The 23,448-nt window shown below is 48.8% G+C and overlaps 1 protein-coding gene across 2 annotated transcripts; it reads right to left on the bottom strand.

The window, feature by feature from the left end:
- Window positions 1-756: 756 nt before the first annotated feature.
- On the bottom strand, window positions 757-22,926 carry UTP14A (UTP14A small subunit processome component). 2 transcript variants are annotated; one of them, XM_012553245.3, is made up of 15 exons: window positions 22,621-22,926; window positions 20,947-21,025; window positions 19,530-19,729; window positions 19,004-19,068; window positions 17,578-17,720; window positions 16,433-16,588; window positions 12,340-12,459; window positions 12,121-12,215; window positions 11,271-11,394; window positions 11,078-11,155; window positions 9,793-10,162; window positions 7,227-7,618; window positions 5,168-5,361; window positions 4,803-4,902; window positions 757-3,135 (listed from the first exon to the last, which is right to left on the bottom strand). In XM_012553245.3, exons 1-15 carry the CDS (start codon window positions 22,638-22,640, stop codon window positions 2,872-2,874), a joined length of 2,400 nt encoding a protein of 799 aa, XP_012408699.1. In that variant the 5' UTR covers window positions 22,641-22,926; the 3' UTR covers window positions 757-2,871. The 2 variants fall into 2 exon arrangements, with proteins under 2 accessions (XP_012408699.1, XP_023362702.1); XM_023506934.2 differs by having other exon boundaries at window positions 20,947-21,022.
- Between the last annotated feature and the right edge of the window lie 522 nt (window positions 22,927-23,448).

Raw genomic sequence — 23,448 nt, 5'->3', positions numbered from 1 at the left:
CCCTTTCCCTTTGCCCATCCTAGCTCGTTTCCAGGCTGAGCTGCCAAGCCTGGTGAAGTAGGTCCCCATATTATTTTCTGATATTACATGGCTCTTTCGGATATAAAATCTAATCCCCCCTCCCAAGTGACTCCCTGTCTGCGTGTCCCCCCAGGCTCCCCCTGAGGGCGTCCACCCAAGGTGCTGAGGGCTTTCCTCCAACTAGCTTGACCTTGTGTCACGGCAAGGTGAAAAGGGTGTCTGTGCATTATCTCTCTCTCCTTCTCTTGGCCATCACCAGCCCACTTCACTTTGTGGTCGTGCGTCTTTCTGATAACTTTTCCGTAGCTGTTCCTTTCCCATTTCTTGGGGAGCGAGTTGCTCAGGTCCCCACCGGGTGGCTCCCCGTTATTATCTAGGGGATCCCCAAACAAGCAGAGGGAAAATGCCTCTTGTTTAGGCTACGATAGGCAATTGAGTGAAGCAAGTCCACACTACCCATGGACAGGATGAGTCAGGAACTAAAGACAAGAACAGGCCGAATTTGGTTGGGGGAAACTGCAGGGTGTTTAGCTGCCCTCCACATCCTTGCCCACCCACTCTGCTATCCTGAAGTAACTCAGCATCGATCATAAGATGTGAGAATTGGAAGGGACCTTAGAATGGGGAAGACTGTCAAGAACTGGGGAAATCCTTAGTGCAGAAAAAGTCAGAGCTGGAAGAAAATCTTCAAGCACAGTTAAAAAAAAAAACACAAAAAAACCCAGAGCAGAAAAGCACCTTAAAGGATCATTTATTCCAATCCCTCCGTTATACAAATCACAAAACTGAGATGTGGACTAGGAAAGTGACTCGCCCAGGATCACACAAGTAGTAAATACCAGAAATGGGATTCGAATGTGAGATCCCGACTTCATAACCACTTTCCTTGCCACTGTCCTGGGACATACTTCGTTAAGGGACAAACGAGGGCGGCATCACACAGCACTTGGAACAGACCGTGAAGTCACAAATGGATAAATGGAGATGCAGCAATCCTTATCGGAGGAGGGCTTTGAAAATCAGGAAGACGTGGGGTGAAGTCCTGGCTTTGATTATGTTGCGCCGTCATCTACTTCAGTGACCTAAGCCACTTTCAGATCAGGATTTGTAGAAGAGTTGTAATCGGCATCAGAGAAGTGGGTTTTCCTCGTGCTGATGGAATCGCAGATGTGGATCAAAGGAAAATGTAGACATCAACACCCACTGGACTAATGTAGGAGTCGTCTCTTTTGGGGGGAGGAGGCCAGATTGGTGGAAGAGACCAGAGAAAGTGGAGTTAGAGTGGCACAGACCAGTGGCTGAATACAAAGTTTGGAGCTGAATTTGCTGTTTTTTTCCGATGGATTCCCAGTGCTGGCACACAGTAAGTGCTTAATTAAGGTTGCTGGAGGGGAGGTAGGTACACTCAGTAGAAAGAGCCTTTTGGAGTAGACTATATGCAGCAATAATCTGTCCCACATCCTCTGGAGACAAGGTAGATTTTGCTGTTTAAAGTTGGCACCAGAAACTGTTTCCTCTGGTTTGGAACAGGTTTCACCTAGCAGACATTGTGAAACATTGTGCGACGTAGGAACTGTCCCCACCTCCCTTACTCGTATACCAGGGCTCCTCAACTATGAGGGACTCTTCATTTGCAGGAGACATAGCAAAAGGCCTGTGTGTACCCTTCAAGGCCATCCCTCAGTGGTCATTCATAAAAGAATTTATAGTAAGACACAAGTCTGCCCAGCTTCTCAGAAGCTCTGGTCCTCAACATAATTGTCAATCCCAAACCCAAGTATGGAAAGCAAGCATTCGTGTTAAGAAAGAGAGCTGCCTCGTTGAGAGTGGGGGACACCCCACTCTCAATAATGCCCCAGGGATAGAAAATATCATAAAATTCAGAGCGCTCCTCCGACAGGAAAGAGATCTGCAGAGGGTTGTTTCCTTTTGGAAGATCTAGAGAGAAGTGCTTCAGCGTCACAAGGTTCTAGGACTAGCCTCAGCCCTTGGGGGCATCCACTTCACACACCTCCAAGAGTTTAGACGAACCGGACGATAAAACCTGGAGTTCCTCTAAAACCGCACTGGAGAACTGAAGTGGAAACGGGAGGAACCGGTGCCAAGTTCGGGGCCGAGGTTTAGCCCTGACCGTGCCGCTTGGGGCAATTACCTTCCCCTGGGTCTGTTTCCGATTCCTAGAACATTAGGGTTCAGAGTCCTTAGGGCTCAGCTACTACCGGGGTGGACTTTTTGAGGTGTCATGAGCCCCATTAGCATTCCAATAAAGCCCGTGGATCCCTTCTCAGAACGTTTCCAGATGTACACAGGGAAACTGTCATATTGACATGCATTTCCCACCACATTCACGTACACCCCAGGTTAGGAACCCCTTCATTTTCCAATGCGGTACATGAAATTTAGAGAGAGGAAGGGAATTGCCCAAAGTTAGCCATGGCGTGAATAAGCTGTCTAGACTACGGGGGTGCTTTTACTGAAACCTCTCCCCCTCCTCTACTGAGTCAGAGAATGGCTATAAAAATGCTGTCAACAGTTCAATGCCGTCCAGATGGATGGAAGATATTATTAAATCTGCTTTGCGTTCTTGATTTTTCTTGCCCCACTTGGTCCCTATTCGGCCACCTGATGAGCTCCCGGTAGAGAGCAGGAGTTGGAAGACCTTGAGCAGATCTGTCTGATGGTAAAGGTAGAAGGGAGTTGACTGGAGAATGACGGGACACACTGAGCTCCAGTGAGTTGCAGGGTTTGTTTTATTTCCAGAAGGAGCTATCGTCACTATCCAGGGTACTGTTTCCAGAGTCCCAGGGAATGAGTACCAAGTTCTCCTGGGCTTGGGTCGAGCAGTAGGATTTAAGCATCTTTCACCGGCTCTCTCTTCAAATGGTTAAGGTACTGATGTCCTTTCTTCTGCAGATTTGGAAGATTGGAGTGGGAAGGAGAGGACTCAACATTACTCTCCTTAATGGGTTCGATGATGTGGCCCGGCTTGGTCACCACCTGGGGAGCAGTCAGCTTCTGGAAGGCCCTCTGTGTGTTCCATGTGGTTCCCACTGGCGTCTTGATGGTATGTTCAAACTCATTTGGGTGGGTGAACGGGAATGGAAGCACATTAACCTGCAGAAGAGGGGAAAGGAGGGAGCTCAGGCCCGGAGCTCTGCATGGCTCCACGTTGTGTCGGCAGGGTGTGAAACCAGAGAGGGAACAGTGGACATGTGGCCTTTTGGCAGCATCGTGGGTCGTGGAAGGTGTGTCCCAGAGGGGACGGCCTCACATGGGGATTCTATAGGAAGGAGGGAGTGTGGTGTAATGGAAAGAGCCTAGGCTTTAGAGACAAAGGACCTGGTTGAAATCCTAGCCTTATCGGCCTGCATGGTACGGACAGGCCTCTCTTTGGGTCTCAGTTCCTTCACCTATAAAAGGGAGGGGTTGGATTTTCAATCTATGATCTCTGGAGTGCCTGGTAAGCAGAACGCTACATTCAAAGTCAGAAACCCCGAATTCTGATCGTGGCTCTGACACTAGTTGTGGGTCTAACTCCAATGCAACTTTTTTTTTTTGGCTAAGGCAATTGGGGTTAAGCGACTTGCCTAGGGTCACACAGCCAGGAAGTATCTCAGTTTAGATTCGAACTCAGGTCCTCATGACTTTAGGGTTGGTAATCTCTCTACCCACTGCGCCACCTAGCTGCCCCCCAAAGCAATCTCTTTTAAGAAGCCTTCTCGGGGCCTTTCCTCTCTTAACCCTGTCACTGCACTGTTTAGCCATCTCTGAAGTGCTGCTAAAGGAAGACCAAACTAAGGGCGAGGCGGGAGAGAGGGAGGTGGGGAGAGAAGCCCGATCTATACTTTTTATGCAGGTCAAGATGTAAGACCCAATCCCAAAGTACACATGTACTTTCATACTCGAGGAGCCAGCAGGGACTTTTCACCTTGAAAAATAATTGATTGCTTTGAGAGGTTGCCTCTCAGGCTTATGAAAAAAAAGAAAATGATTTTCTTATTCTACTGATTAGTTAGAATCCTTAGGCTCGGGATGAGTCCCGCCAGAACGCAAGGTTTGTAAAGATTATTCTTCTGTGGATTCTCTCCATTCAGTCCGCGAACAGCTCCCATAATTTACAGAGCTAGAAGGGCCTTCCTGTGACCCTGCCATCCCCCACCCCACTCAATCCTCAGTATGGCCATCACAGCCTCTGGGCTTTTTCCAGGTCTCTTTTGCCCAGCCCCGTCGACTCTCCCTTTCTACCCGGCCACTCCATCTGCCCGAGGATTTGCCCTGTCTATGGCCCCTTCCCAGAATGCTCTCTTTCCTCATCTCACCTCCTGGTTTCCTTCGAGTCCTAGCTACAATTCCACCTTCTCTGTCCCCTTTAATCCTTGGGGCCTTCCCTCAGAGATTATCTGCACTCTCTCTTGTCCGTGCCTACCCACATGCAGCTGCTGGCATGCCATGAACTCCATTAGACTTTGAGCTCCACGCTTGAGGACAGGGACGACCGTCCTTGGTGTTTCTTTTTGAACCCCGGAACTAAGCATGGCTCCCGACCCACACACCCAGATACTCCACTCACAATCGCTAAAGCAAAATGCCAAGTATCAGAGAACTGAAGCGATCTGTGACAAGTCACACAGCTCCGATATGCCAGAAGCAGGGTCTGAACCCAGCTCTCTGCTCACTCCCGGTCCTACGTTCTTCTGACCAGCTGCTACTGGCTAAGCGGGCCCTCTATAACTTGCCCAGGAGCCTCAGACCCCGAGCCTGTCCCAAAGCCACCTCCCTACCTGGTGGGCTGCAGCATGGACGTTCCGCTTCTCGGTGATGACTACATTTGGCAAGGACTTGTCTTTTCTTGGAGAAGCTTTAGGGGCTTTGATGAGAAACCTGAGCGACAAAGAACAAGATAGCTGGTGTAAGCGACTGAGTCAGCACTGTTCAGGTAGGGCTCAGAGGCTCCTGAGAGGCAAGAAAGGGTTTGCATCCTTTTGGCTGGGAACCCTCTCCCCTCTGGGTCTCGGTATTCCTGCCTGGGAAATGGGCAGAAGAACAAGAAACTGTATTTCCTCTTTCCCTCCCTCCTGCAGTTACTGGGAGGAAGGCACTATATAGACTTCAAAGGGCTCTAGAAATGTAATCACGTGGGGCTTACCGGCGTCTCTTCCTGGCACTGATCGCCAGGCCCGCACCACCCCACTGTCCCCAGCCTGGCAGGCACAGGTCGATATCTTTTGGTTCGCTTGCTTTCTCGGCTTCTCGTTTCTCCCTCTGAAAGTCGGCGATGACATCGTCCCCAGCAAAGGCCTCCTTTATGAGCTGCTTTTGGATTATGTCCTCGTCACAGTCCTGGGAGGAGACAAGAGCAAGAAGCAGATGGGAGTGCAGGTTGCCAACAGCTAAGCAGCATGGGCTGCCTGGGGTGCCAGGCTGTGACACTTCAGCGCCCCCTGGGGGAAGCTGTGTGCAAACTGGGCGGAGGGAGGGCCTGGTTTACCAGCTCTGACCCTCCTAAAGGCTACCTCTTCTCCCAACTTTTTTTTTTTTTTTTTTTGCCTCAGGGAGGTTAAGTAGGGGCCAAGTGCAATGCCCTACATTCCAGGGGAGTCCTCCTGGTAGGACTCCACCCTGGCCTCCTGGTCCCGAGAAGAATCACAAGCTTGGAGCCGGCCTTGGGCTTCTAGGCCCATCCTCCAATGCACTCTGCATTGGAATCACTCTATTGTCTAAAGGAAGCTTTTGCAATCCGTTAACTCGGCCCAGAAATCGGAGGAATCCCAGCTTTCTAAGGATCCCACCGCCCATCGTCTCAAGCCTCCAACAATACTCAAACTTATCGATAAGTGGGCTTTGTAGGCGACGGCAGCATCCGGGCCAAACTCTTCCTTGGACACCCTGGCAAATCCTGAGGTCACACTGCAGGTACTAGAGCGAAGATACAAAGCTGGGAGGGTTTATTTAGCTAATGCTGGACCATGGTCGGGATTCCCAAAGATCTGGCCGGGCTAGACGGCTCAATGTGGCCCCAGCCTCCCTCCGCAGACTTACAAGCCAACCAAGTGGGCCCCATCTGCTATTTTCTGAATCCAGCGGTCCCGTTTCCCACCTCCGGGCCTTGGTGGTGGCGGGCCCCTAAGCCTGGAATGCTTCCTAGTCCTGGCCCCCCTCCCATCTTTCCTGCAGGGGGAACCTCACTTCCTCTTCCTCCAAAGACAGTACACACTTAGCTATTTGTATGTTCTATTCCCCTAGGGCAGGGGTCCTCAAACTTTTTAACTAGGGGGCCAGTTTACTGTCCCTCAGACTGTTGGAGAGCAGGACTATAGTAAAAACAAAAACTTTGTTTTGTGGGCCTTTAAATAAACTTCCTAGCCCTGGGTGAGGGGGATAATCGTCCTCAGCTGCTGCATTTGACCCTGCAGGCCGTAGTTTGAGGACCCCTGTGAGGTTCTAAGCCTTTTCTTTTGTTACAGACCTCTTGGGCAGTTTCATCAAGCCCAGGGATGGGCCTACCCAGAATGGTTTTTGCATTGCATAAAATAAGACAGATGGCAAAGGAAACCAATGACATCGAACCGATTATCAATATATTAGAAAAATAAAGAAGTCCAGCCTAAGAGCTCTTGGCTCTAGTAGAATGTAAGCCGCTCGAGGGTAGAGAGCCCGGTTTCTATATTGTCTTTAGATTCTTGGCACTTACAGGACAGGGAGCCTAGCATGGTGAAGCTTGCATCAGAACCCAGGTTTTGGAATCCGAGGGAACCCCCAGCGGACACCGTAGTGCTCAGCCCTCTGGTCTCCAATCACTGCTGCTGCTGCTCTGATTGATGAGGGGACCTGGGGATCAACCAGGCCTCTCTGAATGCCCCCCACGCCCAGTCCCCCAACAGCCGGGACAGGCCTAGAGCAACGCTAGGGGTGCAGTACTAAGGTCAGAGCACCTAGAGTGGAACCGGAGCTGTCACCTACAGCGCGGTTCCTCTGAAAAAGGACATTATACTTAGTTTAGACTCTGGGGGCCCTTCCAATTCCAAATTTCTGATTCAGTAATCGGCTTGGGTGACAGGCAATCAAGCCGTGGACCCCCTGTATTCGAACGAAGGGTTTGGGTCTCCAAACGTGGCTCCCCCGTGGCCAACCCCGAGCCTTAGGTAAGGCCGGGCGGCCAACAGGGCTTCTTCCAGCCACAAGGCCCGAGGCCCAGCCCCACTCACCTCCTGTTCTACAATGGTAGGGATTGATAAAAAGGAGTTTGCAATGTGAGGCTTCACACTGATGATGGTGTGCAGGTCAGTCACGGGCTCATTTGTCTTCTGAGGATTCTTTTGGTTAGAGTGCCTTTCCAGCACCGGCTTCCGGAGCTCGGGTTCTTGGCCAACTTCTTCAGCGTCCAAAGCCTCCAGGTCCTCCTCCACCATCCTGGCCGGCCTCTCGTTTAGCAAGGCCCGCTCTTCCCTCTGGACGCTTGGCTTACTGCGGGTGGCTGAAGGCGGGCTCTCAGGCTGTTCTCCATTTTGCCTTATCTTCTTGGCCTTCTGCTTTAGTTGCTTAGAGAGATCCCTCAGATGAACTAACAGCTCCTCATCTTCCTTTGTCTTCTCAGGCACTAGAAAAAGAAACAGCCATTAGGGAAGGGACAGAAAGGCGCCTCAACACTGAACTATTGCTATTCCCCTCCCTCACCCCCCCAGTGGGCGACAGACTTCAAAGACACTTCAGGGATACTGGGGGAGTTCCCAGGCGCTGGAGTTCTGGGACGGTGTGCTAACTACTGCCTGTCAAGTAGGAGGTAGAAGGCTTTAGTGCTAAAGGCCCGTAGCTTCCCCTGGATTCTATTCTCAGCATCACCAATGACTCACTGGATAATTAGGCTGGGAAATCTGCTGGCGTGGAGGAGCCAGGGGTCAAAAAAAAAAAAAAATAGGTGATCTCCAAAGAGCAGGTCATTTTCATTTATGCGCCATTGTTTACAAAGGCCAACAGAACAAATAGTGTTCACTTTGAAGTTGGAATCATTCCATATCATCAAGTGGCTCTTTATCATCCACTGGCTCATTCACGGAACCAGAGGCAAAAGTTTCTACAATGCATGCACACAGTTTACTCTGTCTAGTTACTAGTGACATCCAAGTTTCAGCAGTTTTAGAGCAGGAAGGGACCCCAGAGGGCCATCGAGTCCAACACCTCATGTTAGGGAAGATGGAAAGTGAGGGAGAGGGATTTGCCCAAAGTCCCCCAGGAGGGATGCAGACGGAGAGTTGGAAGGGACCATCTAGTCCAACTTTTGATTTTTGCTGATGACAAAACTGGGAGCTTCAGGCCTTGTTTTTTGAACATCCATGCATCTATCCATCCTTCTGTCCTTCCTTCCATCCATCTGTCCACCCACCCATCCATCTATCCATCCTTCCTTCCACCCATTCAGCCATTTATCCATCCATCTATCCATCCATCCTTCCATCCTTCCTTTTTTTCTTTTCTTTCATCCATCCATTGTTCAAACTGGTCACAAAGAACAATTAACTTTTCTTTATAATAATAAACATATAATATAATATAAATGTAATAATAACAGTGAGCATTTATCTGGCATTTTGAGGTTTGCAAAATAAGTGCTTAATATGTTATCTCATCTGATCTTTCCAACAACAACCTTGAGAAGTGGGTGCTATCATGATCTCCATTTTACAGATAAGGAAACTGAGATTGGGAAAGGTGAGTGACTTGCCCAAAGTCACAAAGCTGGGACATTTCAGAAGCAGTATTTCCTGCCCCCAAGTCGCTGCCTCAGAGGTAGAAGGAGCTCAGAGCCCATGTAGTGCACAAATGAGCATTCCTTCTACATCTGGACAAGCGGTTCCTCAGCCATTGCTGTCAGACCACTGGTAAAGTGTGACACCTCCTCAGGTCATCAGTCCCTTCCGCTCCACAGAGCTCCGTCTGTCTGTCAGGAAGCGAGCAGGTGCCCACTTTCTGAAGACCTGATCGTTAGTTTTTTGTCAGACACAATTCAAGTCCACAGCCCAAGTCTTTATCTCAGAACCTAAGACTCGACGTTCAGTTAGAGGAGAATGTTTTTTTAAATCAAGTTTTACAGATGCTTTTTAGCATCATAATCTTTTCTGATTAAATACGATCTAGCACCTCCACCAGAGCCTCTCCTTGCAACAAGAAAAAACAGAAAAGTGAAATCAACTGCCCGAGCACGGCTGTCTCACAGCAAAGCCAACATTCTGGGCCCACGATCCCCAGCCTGTTTCTTCCCCTCTGGGGCCAAGACCAATCAGTGCAGGAATGTCTTGTTCTGGGAGTGCAGTTTTTAAGAAGCCTCGGGAGAGGTGCCTGGGGTCACACATCAGGTTCCCTGTCATGCCAAACCTATAGCATCAATGCCTTCATTTTCCCTTAAAATCGTGTGGTTCGGCACAAGCCACCAGTCCCAGAAACCACAGAAGCAGATGACTGTGGCCGAGGGCCTTATGCCCAATGAAGGTCCTGCCACGCATCCCGAATGAGAGCTGATGCTTCTTCATTCATCAAATGGGTGGATGGACAACGCAACGTGACAGATCTGGGCTCTCCAAAGTCACAGTTGTCCCAACTGGAAGGGACTGGCTACCTCAGGATGCGGCAGGTTTCTCCTCCTGGGAAGGCTATTGGAGGGGCTGCTTCTGTTATATGACCCGTTTCATAAAGTCAGCACAGCACCCATTTTTAAAGGGCAAGCTTTACTGCTTCATTTTACAGAGGGGGATACCGAGAATTCCCAGGACAGCTTACCTGTCATCGTGGTCATGGTGTGGTTTTGCAACCCCTGTTCGACCTTTGAGCTCTTCCAAAAGGCCCGCCTCTCTTCCACTTCTCGCAGGAGCAGCTCGTCTTCTGCCGTGGCCTCTTCTTCCTCCTCGGACTCGGCTGCTTCGTTGGCAACAGGCTTCTTCTGGGTGGGAGAGTTCTTGACGTGATTCAGACGCTGCTTTTGCATCCAGGGGTTTGGTCCGTCGATGCTCAGCTGCACTTCGTTCACGATGGCGGGGATGAGCCCGGCGTCTTCCTCCTCGTCTTCATCGTGCTCACTCTCAGAAGGCACCTCGAGTTTCTGGGTCAGTTCTTTGTTCTTGGTCAACTGCTCCTGCATTGCCTTACGGGCCTGAAGGAGACACAGCAAGAGAAAGGACCTCAGTCCTAGGGTTCTCGGGCCCTTATGGATCCCTACTCAACTCCCCAGCCTCAGAAACCCAATTGTGCAAAGATATCATGGACCTGGGGGCAGGAAGCTCTGGGTTCAATTTCTGCCCCAGACTACAAGTTGTGGGACCGGGCAAATATCCCTTTGCCTCTGTCTGCCTCCGTTTCCTCACCCATAAACTGGAGATAAAAAGCCTGAGCGCCTGCCTCCTGGGAAAGCTCAGCTGAATGAGTTTAAGTAGGTAAAGCACTCTGCAAACTCTAAAGAGCTTACAGAAGGACCAGTTGTTAGGAGAGCTCCAAAAGGAGCAGCAGAAATAGTCTCTGCCTCTAACACAGTCACAGCTCCAGGGTAGGGAGGGACTTCAGAGGGCAGCTGATCTAGGCTGGGACAGACTTCAAGATGGCACCAGCTCTGGGATCAGAAGTTCACATCTGGGCTCAGAAACCACTTATTACTAGCTGTGTGACTCCAAACAAGTCACTTACTCCCAACTTTCTCTCCAAAAAAAGAAAAAAAAAAAGATGGTGAAGGATAGAAGGGCTACAGTCCACTGAGTCACATAGACAACTGAGTCACATAGACAATTGGGAGGGGAAGTGATTAGAATGCTAGAACTCTAGCATTCTAGCATTAGAACTCTAGAGCTGATGCGGCCTTCAGAGGCCAGCTAGTGCCAACCTCGTCCTCAGTTTCCAAGAAGTGAAATTAGGCGCCTCCTCTACTCCAACCTAAGATCCTTAGCGGCCACCCTACCTGCCACTCCTGATTCTGCTCTTGTCAGCCCCCTTGTACTCTGAGTCATCTTTCCTCATGACCATCACCCGTGGCACCCACACCGTCTTCCTGGGCCCTCCCCCCCAAATGCCTGCTTACCTCCAGGTCGTATTTGGCCATAATAGCCTTTGACTTGGCCCATTTGCCGCTGTTCTGGTGCTTGAGGGTCATTCGTTCCTGAGAGAAAGGACAGAGAGTGATGATGACATGGTTTGGGAAGTGTGCCAGGTCATGGGAGCAGGAGGCAAAGGAGGAGAAGAGGAGGAAAACGAACAGCAGGAGAGGAGACTACCTGTATTCTGGCGTTTTCGATTTTTTGCAGCTGTTCCAAGGCTGCAGTGGGATTGATCTTACGCAGTTCTTCAAACTGTTTCAGAACTTCTTTGTTTTTTTTTTTCTTTAGCATTTTGTGAAACCTGTGGGAGGACGGCCATAGAAGGGAAGAAACACATGACAGCAAAGCGGCGCCACATCCCAAGACTCAAATTTGGGGACTTTGGAAGAGGGCCCACCGCCAGCAGCCCTCAAAGCTCCAAGGATTGTCCTGGGGGAGAGATAGAACACAGGGGTGCCCAGAAACCAAGAAAGAGCTAACTCCTGGGGAGAAACCCTATTAGCCTAAAAAAAGGCTTTCTGACACAGGGCCAGCCCCTCCCTGGGGTTTTGGTAAGAGGAAGTCCCCAGGGCAAGGCTCCTGACATTTGACAAAGTAAAGAAGTCGCTATCCAGATGACACCCGAGAAGGTGCCTTTTAAACAGACCAAAGGATAATGATATTTGGTGTGGGCAGTTCAAGGGGAGTGTCTCTCCATGGCCCCTTCTACCACAGGACTCATACATAAAAGGACTTAAGAACTGGAGCTTCTAGGAGAAAAAACACTAGGCTCTGGACCCTAGGAGAATCTTAGGGTCATCTCTAGCTCGATTCCTAAGTGCCGCCCAATGGCACGCAGGTAGAAGGTGGCGGAAGCGAGGACCCCAAGGCAGGTCCCTTGCCTCCAAAACCAGTGCTGCTGCTGCTGCCACATGGTACTGCCTGTGTGTGGCCAGCTGTTCTGCTTTCCCTTAGGGATTTATAGCAAAGCATAAACCAGTTTTCCCCCAAACCCCGCAAACAGCCTGAGCTGCCGGGGACTTGTTACCTTTTGCTTTTGACTTTCTTCTCTCTTCGAGCCCTGGCCTCATAGTAGGATTGTAGGGCGCGGGCTTTTTGGAGCTCTGCTCGGCGCTGTTTGGCCTGTAATAAATGACAAGAATGGTGAGACCGGGGCCGTTGGGCAGCTCGGGGAAGAACGGGCACGCCGGAGATGGCTGCCAAGGAGAGGGGAAGGGAGGCGGGGCTGCGGCAGCCTGATACTCACCTCCTCCAGACTCATGGCTTTCAAGGAGGCCTTTTCCTCCGGTGTCAAGACAGTGTTGGTCACAGGCTGCTTGTTCTTGTGGAGGAGGCTAAAAATTTCCTTTTCCAGAGGAGTTGAAACCTTCACAATACAACAGAACACAGCAAAAACTGAGCAAGGTGCTCCCACCTTTCCTTCAATCCCCTACCTGTTCCGTGCCCCTAGAGATGAGCTAGGCTGGCTGCTCTGAGTCACACTGGAGCGGCAACATGGCAGCCTTATTCTTCAATGCCCTGGGGGCTTCATGTCAGCCTCGGGAGCCAGGGCAACTCAGGCCCACCATGAAACCACAGAGCCACCATCAAGGGGTGAATCTGGTCAACCGCCCCCAAAATCACACAACGCCTTGTAGTTCTAGAAAGCTTTAAGGTTTAGCCAAATGCTTTCCTTATAGCACAGAAGAGGGAAAAGGGTACTAAATTCAGCATTAAGAACATCTGGTTTCAAATCCAGATTCTGGACAAGTCACTGTTCTTTTGGCTTCCTTTGCCTTTCTGCTCTATTATAAAACAAGTGGGCTGCACTAGCTGCTCTCAAAGGGTCCTTTCCCAACTCTGAAACAGATGCCATAGGGAAATCTGCCCAAGAAGACTGAGGTTCAGATAGGTTGCTGGCTAGTTAGGTGTCAGAGGTGAAATCGAAGCTCCCCACTGCCACAGGTTCTATCAGATGGTTCCAGTCCACACTCCGGATGATCGTAAGCCTACTGGAAAGAGCTCTCTGTGGCTCAGAGCGAGACCTCCCCCCAACCTCCAAACTATTCTCTATGCTTCCAATCAGCTCTTCCCCTTTAAATTTACTTTCTAGAGGGATGGTAAGGTTAGATTTTAAGATCAGCAATCTTTACAGCTGATGGTAAAGCGGGGGGGGGGGGGGGGGGGGGGTAAATCTGGCTAACAGCTTCGAGGCAAAACCCATTAACAAAACTTCAGAAGAGCCAGCTGCTACCAATCATGTGGACGTATGTGCCGTGATGGGCTATTGTCACTTCTCAGCTCTGTATTGTTCACTTGTGATGGGATCAAACAGAAAAACAAGTCATTTTTAGGCACGCTCTCCTACTGCTGCGTTCTAGTGGGCTGTTTTTTTCTTTTTAAATTTCCTGAGCACAAAAGGACGCTGCCTGAACAAAAATATGACCTTCGTGTAATTAGCCCGTTTCCTGACAGTTCAAATTTAACCCTAGTCATTTCCTCACTTTGCCTGCCATTCCCTTAAACTCCATGGCCTATTTCCCACCACGACTCGATTCTGTATGTAGGAAACATATGGGCTGCAGTACCAGGAGACGGACGGGAATATCTCAAAGGTCTCTTCCAGCTCAAACTCCTCGGACTATCAGAAGCAATCCATCTGTTTTCTCTTGCAGCAGCAGCCAGAAAAGGTGGCCACCGTTTCACCGGACTTAAATCGGCCGGCCGGTCTCCAATCCTCAGATATATACACCCTCCTACCCCTTTTAATCACACTGCTTTCTTTAGCCACAAGAATAAAAACAAATTTGCAAACAAGGCTTGTTCATCATCTACCTAGGAAATGTAATTTTCTCAAGAGTAAAGGTGACCGCGATCACAATAAAAACAAATCTGCAAACAAGGCTTGCTCATCATCTACCTAGAAAATGTAATTTTCTCAAGAGTAAAGGAGCACCGATGTCAGGGCCCAATCTTCAATGTCAAAGCTCTCCAAACACGGCTCACCACCTGCTACCTCCGCCTACCTAGAAATGGCCTTTGTGAGTTACTGGGACCCAAAGAATCCCTCCCCCGTGGGCTAATCTTAGCAAGGCTGCCTCATTTCATGACACAGTTCATCTACTCGTCTCTGTGTGAGAGAATCTGTCAGGCCCTGTTTTGGGCCGGCGTGGCCAACAACAAATTTCTCAGACACCTCAGTGTGGTAGGGAGGGAAAAAGGCCAGATGTCAAGTGAGCCAACTTGGTCTCCCATCCCAGCTATCACTTACTATGTGTGACCTCAGTCAACCCACTTCACCTCCCTTGCCTCAGATCCTTTTCAGCTCTGAGGTGAAGGCTATAAGGATAAGGGTAAATACTTCTTGGGACTCAGTTTCTTCCTTGCAAAATATTAGAATGGATGGTCTCACATCCTTCCCAGCTTTATGAGTTACTCAAGGTCCCCTCCGTACCACTCGGGCTGTCGGAAAGCCATGAAGTCATAATTAAATTAAAAAGCTGCAAAAATGGTTTCTACCTATTATCTCCCTATCTTTTCAGCTCAAAAAGAAACAAGTAACTAAAACTCTAAGAACCAGGACTAAAGCCACAGCATATCATTTAAAAGATTCCCAGCTCTCTTGAGAACTGTTCTGTCAGCCTTGTGCCTTTTCCCTGACCAGCTCCAACAAAGGGATCAAGAAGTGTTCAAGTGTCTAAGAAAGGAAGCTCAGAGGCCATCCTATTTGGCCTAAACCAGTGAGGATAAACTCACTAAAGAACCAGGCGCCACTAACTTGCCCGTAGAGTTCCCCATGGGCCACGTATCGACTTAGTTTTAAGATGTCATGTTATTTATATCTGACTGGATTTTGATTTCATTTGTGGAGTATTTCCCCATTGCATTTTAATATAGTTTGACAGCCCTGGCACATATGCACTTGATACCTCTGGCTTAAACCATCCTGTGGCAAGTGTTTTAAGTTAAACAAAACAAAACAGATAAAAAGAAACACAAAACCAAACCAAACCCCAAACCTCCAAGCCCTATATGAATACCTATCATTCCCTTTTCTCTAAGGTCACAATTCCCCCTCCTAAAGACAAATTTTAAGGCATTAATGCTCTCATGTCCAGTACTCGGGCATCAGCTAAGTTTCTGGAGCCCACGTTGTAAGCATAGCAGCTTGTATGTGTTCCACAGACAGCCACCTTTAACTAATGTGTGAAATCTTCAGCCTCTTATTCAGAGCCTCCCTTCAGCCAAAGGAGGATCACAAACTGGCTTCGACACCAGCCGCCAAGGTTACTGTGATGAGCTGCTGTTCTATGTTTTCCTCTCTACGCCAAGCATCCAATGTACACTTCCGGATGCTCTAGGCCTAGTCCCCCCCTCAATCCCATGCCTCTGGTTGACTAAGAGTTGACTGCTGCAGTTCATCCCAGAACACAGTCTTAAAGAGCTACCTTGTCAGTTTTGGTCACTTTGGGGGTGGGGGCATTTCCATTCTTTCTTTCATTAGGGGCAGTATATTGCTTCTAACTCTCTCTAGCTGACGACATTCAACCTGTCTGAGCCTTAATAAGATGGGAACAGCAATGTCTCCAGTGCCTGCTTCTTGGGGTTGTTGGGAGACTCAAGAGACGATACCCACGAGGGGTTCTGCACACTAAAACCCTCTAGAAATGTTCGTTACTACAGTTACTTCGTGGCTGTTTTGCGAGCAAACTTTGGGCTGTTACAGACACGTCCCAGAGGCAGAATTCTGAATAAGGAATCCCTGCTTCCTGAGATTACTCCGGCTGGGACTGAATTTCTCTGAAAATCCTATCCCCGGTGACCAGAGGTGTCAAATCTGAGATCCAGACTACTGGGACCAGATTGAAATATCACAAAGTAGATAAAATACAACGCAATGGAGGTAATGTTAATTTGTGGTTCATGAAGATAATCTGCGGAGAAGAGCCTGGAAAAATGATGGGACGTGTATAGTAGGAATGGAAAGGCCAGCACTAGATCTTTCCCTGGTCTGGTCCAGACTCTATCTAACACAAAGAGGACTGCTCTAGACTCTTGCAGCTCTTAAAATCTCTCAAAACTGTCTTCAGTGGCTGTTGCACTAGAGACAGAACCCCACCTTCCTCACAGACATGATTGCATACACTAGAGCAGTGAGCTGACTGTGAGAGTGTGGGAAGGACCAGTTGAGGTAATGAACACAAAGCACTCTGCACATACTGGAAGAGTTTGAAAAACGGCAGTTGTTATTGTTACTTCTCCACAATTGGGCTTTGACCATGAGCACCTCCCGTTCCCATCTGGAGCCCCGGAACCTCCCTTCCTTATGGAAGCTTGGCTGCCCCTTGTGCCAAACGTACCTTCCAGCCTTCAATCACCTCCTCGATAGGAACATCTAGCACTCGCTCCTGCTCCAGAGGAAAGACTAGCTGTGCTGCTCCTCGGTTCTTCATGACTATTGGCTCCCACTTGTCCATGTCTTGGGAAATTTTGTTGTAGGCAGCTTCCCTGAGGACCTGAAAGAGGCAAAGCAGCCAAGTGCCCAGAGGTCAGTGTCAAAAGACCTTCTGCATCTCACCCAGAGACTCAAGGATATCATGTCACCAGGACTCCAACTTCCCCTGGGCTCCTGAATGTTCAGCATGTTGCCCATAAGCCAGAGGGATGCCTGAGCTCTAGAACACTTTTTTTTTTAAACCTAAATAGCTAGACTTTCCATGTAATGCACTGATGGTGCATAATGCTCTAATTAAGGATTCTGGGAATCCTAGGTGGATCCTTCATGAAAGATTTAGGGCAATCGCAAGAGAAGATGTGTATAGAATGAGGGGCCACAGATGAGCCGAGATCGGAACTGGCAGAATGTCCATACCAGCAAGCTCACCAAGCTACCGAATTACTATTGGCTCACTGAAATTCCAGGCTGGGTGAGCCACGTTTTCTGGGGGACGTGTCATTCTGGCTGGCTCTATGCAAGTATCTTCTTCCTCACGAAACCGCTGAAATGGCGGCCGAGAGCCACCACTCTCGGTTGTAGAAATAGAAATGGAGCTGGAATTGGGCTGTACCCAGTCTCCCCCACTAGGTGAGAGGCACCCAGCCTGTTTGGTAAAAGAATGCCCGATGATTCCTGTCAAAACTGATTCACCTTTATCAGGAGCCCCCTAACTGTGCACTTTGGTAAGGATCAAGTTGCCGAAACTGGCTTCTCTGAATGGCTTTTGTTTTTATTGGCCAACCCACCTATTTTTCAGTGGTTAAACTCTACTTCACCCTTTTAGTAATATAAAATCTAGGCAAATCTAGGCAAGCCTGCAAAGATTTCTGCTCACAGGCCCATTCAAGATGGAAAACAATAGGATGCCTCCGGCTTGGATTATGCTTGCCATTTTTTACTGCAAGGGGATTCTAAAAGGTTTGGCCATTTCTATTTCTCGGAGATCAGCTCAGCTTACTCTCCTGATTCTTTTCTTTCTCTTAGTGGGCTACTTTCCAGATCACTCACCCGTTCATTTTCCTCTTTGCTAAGGGGTAACTCCACAGTCTTCTTGTTTTTGACGTTCTTCAGCCGCTTCTTCACGCTGCCCAGTGAGGAGGAAACCTTGATGGGTGCCAGCAGTTCTGAGAGTTCCAGCTTCTCCCCTGTCCCTGTACAAGCACCAAATTTCTTAGTAGGATCAGAAGGGAAGGAGGGAGGAAGCAGGGGGTGAGGGAGACTGCTCCTGAGGCAGTGCATTCAGGGAGGCTGGGATGAATCCGCTTACTAGAAACTGGTGATCAGTTTCTAGTAAGTAAGATGGGGGATGCGTGTGTAAAGTGTTTAGTGCCTGACTCAATGACTTGAAAATCGAGAGATAATACACGTGAAAGGTTCTGCCAAGTAAAACCCTCTAGAAATGTCAGTTATTATTGTGACTTCTTGGCTGTTTTGTGAACCTGACATATACAATGACTTGAGACTCGAGATAATACACGTGAAGGGTTCTGCAAACTAAAACCCTCGTAAAAGGTATTCTTTACACCATAAATCCTAGCCAGACTTAAAGCACTGCTGTTCCAAATGCATGAAACAAACTGATACAAACACACTCGTATTTTAGCACCTAAGGTGTCCCGAGGCATTAGGCTTAACCTAATGAGGAAACAAAAAGCAAGATTGGCTATTACTCCCCTGGCTCAAATTGTTATTTCCTTTGGGTAAATAAATAGAAAGCTAGTAGAGAGGCAGGTCCAGCCACAAAGTGGGAGAAATATGGCGAAGAGGAGACTTCAACAAGTACCCCCCAATTCATTTTAAACTTGGAAACCAGACTTAGACTGCTGGGTAGCTGTCCAAGGTGGGAAAATCTCAGAGGGGATGAGTACAGATCTGAGACAGCTAGGTTGAGCAGTGCAGAGGGGCCTGGGCCGTGAGTCAGGAAGACTTGAGTTCAATCCTGCTCATAGACACTTACTAGCTGTGATCCTGAGCAAATCACTTCACCCATCTGTCTCAGTTTCCTCAACTCTAAGTGTGGATAATAACAACCCTTACTTCCAGGGTTGTTTTTGTGAGGATCAAATGAGGTAACACATTTGCAAGGTGCTCTGCAAACCTTACAATGTTGTAGAAATGCTGCAGATTATTATTATTCCCTGAAGCTATCTAATCTCTCTACACTAGTTCTGTCCCTCAATTTCCAGGCCTTCTCATCTTGCTGTCTGTCCTGTCCTTGTCCTCTCAAACCTTTGAAGGAAACTCTTGTCTTTAGCACAAGGTAGCCAGGGAAAAAGCAAGAATGTGAAAAAGCTTGTTGCCCACCTACACACTCTCGTATAAGGTTAACAGTGAATCAAAAATCGGATTTTCAAGCCCGAGGCTTGGCAGCCTGTGATTCTCTTTCTCCATGACTGCAGAGGCAGACGCACCTCCGGCTGTCCCGCTGACTTACCTTCAGTGCTGACGCTGAACTCCGACACCTGCAGACTGGCCTCTGACCGCTCGGCCAACTTCAGCCTGAAATCATATATAAGAACAGGAATGTGGAAATGAGTTCACAAACCCAACTAGGGCTCCCTTAGTTATAGAGCAGTTGAGCATTTACTAATCTTGACTTTTAGACCTGCCATCCTTGAAAGCTTTGCATAATGACCCAATATCCTAGGAAGGACTGGAGGAAACATCAAGCCTGTGAACACTGTTACATCCAAGGAAGGACTGGAAGAGCCTTAAGGAAGTGAGGTAAAGTGAAGAGTACGGAATTCATAGCTGAAGGCCCTGGCTCCAAATCCTGGCACCCATGACTTGCTTAAGCATAAGGACCTCCTCAGGTAAGTCCCTGACCCTGTCTGGCCTTCAGATTGTGCCTCCATAAACTGACAGGTTCAATCTGATGACTCCTAAGGTAGTCCTTCTAGCTCTAGGCTTAGGACTTTGTCAAGCTAGCAAAAATCCATCTAGTCTCAGCTGCACATTACCTCTTCCTTCCACCAAGGCCACAAATAACATTCAGGAGCTTTTGATGTTTCCTCTCATCATTGTTGTGGTCACCTTCGTCGTCAACTCCGTCCATTTCGCCGTCCATTTCGCCGTCCACTTCTCCATTAACTTCTCCGTCAATTTCGCCGTCCATTTCTCTGCCAATTTCACCGTTGTATTTGTTGCAGTTTTTGTTACCCTTTAATCAGAAAAGGACATAAAGAGTTAGACCCAGTCTAGTGACGCTTGAGCCAGTGTGGGGAAAGGGTATGTATGAGTGGGCCCTCAATCCGTGTCATGATTGGAAAGTTTGGGTGAGCAGACTGGAAAGTTTGGGTGAGCAGATGGGGAATGATGCGAAGGATCTCAACAAAAACAAAAAGATTCGCTTTTGAAACTGGGCAGAGAGAGAGCAATCGAGTAAGGTTGGTAGCAATTACTGACAAGCTATGATCCCAAAATAAGGAGAATGAATCCTCTGAGATCAGCTGGGATACTCCATGTCTCTGTTAGCTCGGCGTTGGGAGGAAAGGTGATATGTGGCTGTAAGGCACTATTATGTAAGAACACGTACTGGCACCCTGCCGAGTACTGTGAGTCACATAATTACTGCGGGTTAAACTTCCAGCCATCCTACTTACTGATGGTGACTTTGGACAAGTCCTCTCCCCTCTCGGACCCCCAGATTCCTCATCTGTCAAATCAGGATGATTTAAACTTAGAAACATGACCTCTAAGGTCCCCTCCAACTCTAAATCCTATGGTCTAAAATGGCCTGTCCTAGGAAAAGAAAACTATATCACCAATACAGCTGTTCTGTGACATTTCATTTTTTCCTGGCGGAAATGATTATGTCAATCATTTGCTTCAAAGTTAAGCACGGTAAGGGATTTTCAAAGAACAGTATCTGTTAGGGGTCCAGTAAGCACCCTCCTAGCCAGACGATCATGGCAATCTCTGCAGAAACTGAAGTTGAGGGAAAGGGCAAATTACGTCACGAGCAGGAATACTCATCTTGTTACATTCCCCGCAACGCGGCTCAACTTAACGTTCCTGAAGGCAAGGGGTTGGTCTTATCCTTCTTTATATTCTATATAGTGCCCAGTGTATATTAGGTCCTCCATAAACATTTCCTAATTTGATTCGATTAGACCAGGAACACAGGTTCTTTGCTTGACCATTTCTGGAATTTATTATTCAGCTTTAGGGAAGAATACAGAACCCCCTTTGGGGATTGGACAGGGTGGGTGGGCAACTATCAGTGCTATGGCTTCTGTGAGGAAAACTTGGCTTCCCATGAACAGAAAGAATAAGATCCCCTTTGGGGGACCTTTGGGAATTATGGGTAAGATTATCTCTCTATGGCCCCTTTGCATTGGGTTTTTCTTGAGTCTGGATTCAGTAGCAGTCACTTACCTCATCTTTCCTAGTACTCAGCTCGCAGTCTGTAAGTAAACCCAGCACTTCGTCCTCATGGTTCACTACCCGAAGTCTGCTAGAAGGCAACAGAGAAATGTCACTATCTGTAAGATCTCCTTCCTCAAACAAAGTCCCACCCAGCAAAACTGTGTCCTCATGTGAGCCCGGAAGACCGAACAAGCCTTCAGAGATCCATAAAACCAAACACCACCTCTAAGAGAGACCATCAAGCAGACGTATCACAGAATTGTACTTTTAGTTCCTTCCCACTGTCCTATATGCTTCCTAGTCCTCCTGGATCATCATCTCAGATTGCAGGCAAAAAGACAGAAAATGGGGGCTCAGTTTCATTAGTTATATGTGTGGTAAAGCTTAAGTATAGCAACAGACAGCAACTCTGCAGGGTTGGAAAGCTCTTTTCCCTCTGAATCTTTAAACAGTATACTCTAGGAATAGAGGTCGAGCAAAATATTGTCAAGTAACTAAGATTTCACGGGCTACTTCTGGGCAAAATAAGCAACAACGATGAACGGTGGTGATAAACCCTAATCTACAGCGTTTGGAAGAAGTAAAATAATAAGATCTTAATCCTCGAGGCGCATGCTGTAATAAAATGTCACTGGGATATATGGAGTATCCCAGCTGATCTCAGAGGATTCATTCTCCTAATTTTGGGATCATAGCTTGTCAGTAATTGCTACCAACCTTACTCCATAAAATGTCAATAGACTCGAGGTCTATTATGGCTGGTAGAAAAAGGAAATGGATCTGGAAATCGAAAGACCCGGGTTCAGTTGATACTTCTGCCACTTACAAGCTATTCCTCTCTCTCTGTGAGCCTCAGTTTCCTCATTTGTAAAATGAGGGGGTTGAACTGAAAGATCTCGAAGGTCCCTCCCGGTTCTAAGTCCCAGAACCTCACGAAAAAAGAACCACAAAGAGAAAACACGTGAACAAGGGCAAAATACTACTTTTCACAGAGTAAGGTGAGTAAGAGTTGTGGAGAGCCCGTGGGAATAAAGGACTGAGCAGGATCACGGAGCGCCAGCCTAGTGCCTGGCACAAGACAAAAATAAATGCTGCCGGACGTGGTCCCGGCGATCCGCGGGGCACTGTTGGGTTTACACCGCCAGAGGAGGGAGGGGAGAGCTGCGAAATTTAAATAAGCCAGAAGCGCGGCTCTCCCGGCACTCCCAGAAAAGCACGAGGTCAAGGCGAGAGCCGAACAAGGGAAATCCACAACTTTTGAAAGTGCCCCAGGCGAGTGAAGGCAAAGTGTTTCCCTGGGCGGAGGGAAGGGCCAGTCCTCGAGAAAGAAGCGATCCAAGAAGGCGGGCCGGAGGAGGGGGATGACGGGGCGGTGAGAAGAGCACGAGAGAAAGGAGTAGAGAGAAGAGTCCCAAAGCGATCGGTCTGGAGGGAAGGGGGCAAACCGGGCAAGGGAAAGCGAGCCGCGGCTACTGAAGTCCAGGGGGGGAACTAGAGAACGGAGCGCGTTCCGAACAAGTCGCGCCAAGTGGGGGGAGGAACGCCAGCGGAGTTTCACATCGCAGCGCCCGGCCGCCGGCGGCTCCCGCTCCCTGCCCACATGGGAAGTCCGCGCCCTCGTGGGGCGCAGAGCCGGACCCCTCGGTCCCTGCCGCCGCAGACTAAGCCCGAAGTCGACCTCACCTCTTTTCAGAAACCTTCATAATGGAAAGCAGGGGGTATCCTCACGTGGGCCCAGGATCGGAAGACAGAACTGCACGATTTCCGGACAAGGTTGCGAGCGCTTCCGCTTCCTGTCCCGCCCTTAGCTAACGTCACATCCACCGTGGGAGTTGGCGAAAGTGTGGCGGAGCTAGGCCCTCCCGGGAAGTGATGGAGTTCGGAGACTTTGGGATGTCCCGATCATTCCCTCCGACTCCCTCCGCCGACTCCTCTTCTTCCTCTGCTAATGTAGCTTGGAGCTCCTCCCGGTTCCTGGTTGCCGGGAGGGCGGGGCCAAGCGAGCTACTTACGTACTCGCTGATGACAGGGCATCCCCTTTGAGCTACATTTACGTGTCACGTCGACGTAGGGATCTGTCACGACTGAGAACTTGGGGGAAACCCGGAGACAACTTTCAGTCCGCCTAGGGATGCGAGGCACTCGGCGGCAGGGCGGCATCCGCGTTGGTGCGAGCCTCTGAAGTCCCTTCCGACTCCAGATCTCGTCCCTTCCCGACGCTGGCCCTCAGTTTCCTCCTCCTCTAAAATGAAGGAGTTGCACTAGATGAGTTCCCAGATCCCTTTGAACTCTAGATCTTTTTGATACCGTGTGTGATCCTACATAAGCCACTTCACATACAGGACTTCAGTTTCCTGATCTGTAACATGTTATGTTTGGGAATAGATAAGATCTGAAGTTCCAGGTCAAAACCTATAATCCTGTGTGTAAACCCTGAGCTAGTGAGTACACTTTGGACCTCAGTTTCCTTATCTTTACAAAGGAATTGAGCTAGAAAAGTGGGATTTCCTA

This window comes from Sarcophilus harrisii, chromosome X, assembly GCF_902635505.1.
Source record: "Sarcophilus harrisii chromosome X, mSarHar1.11, whole genome shotgun sequence".
NCBI lineage: Eukaryota > Metazoa > Chordata > Mammalia > Dasyuromorphia > Dasyuridae > Sarcophilus > Sarcophilus harrisii.
This window is presented reverse-complemented; position numbering and strand designations above follow the sequence as displayed.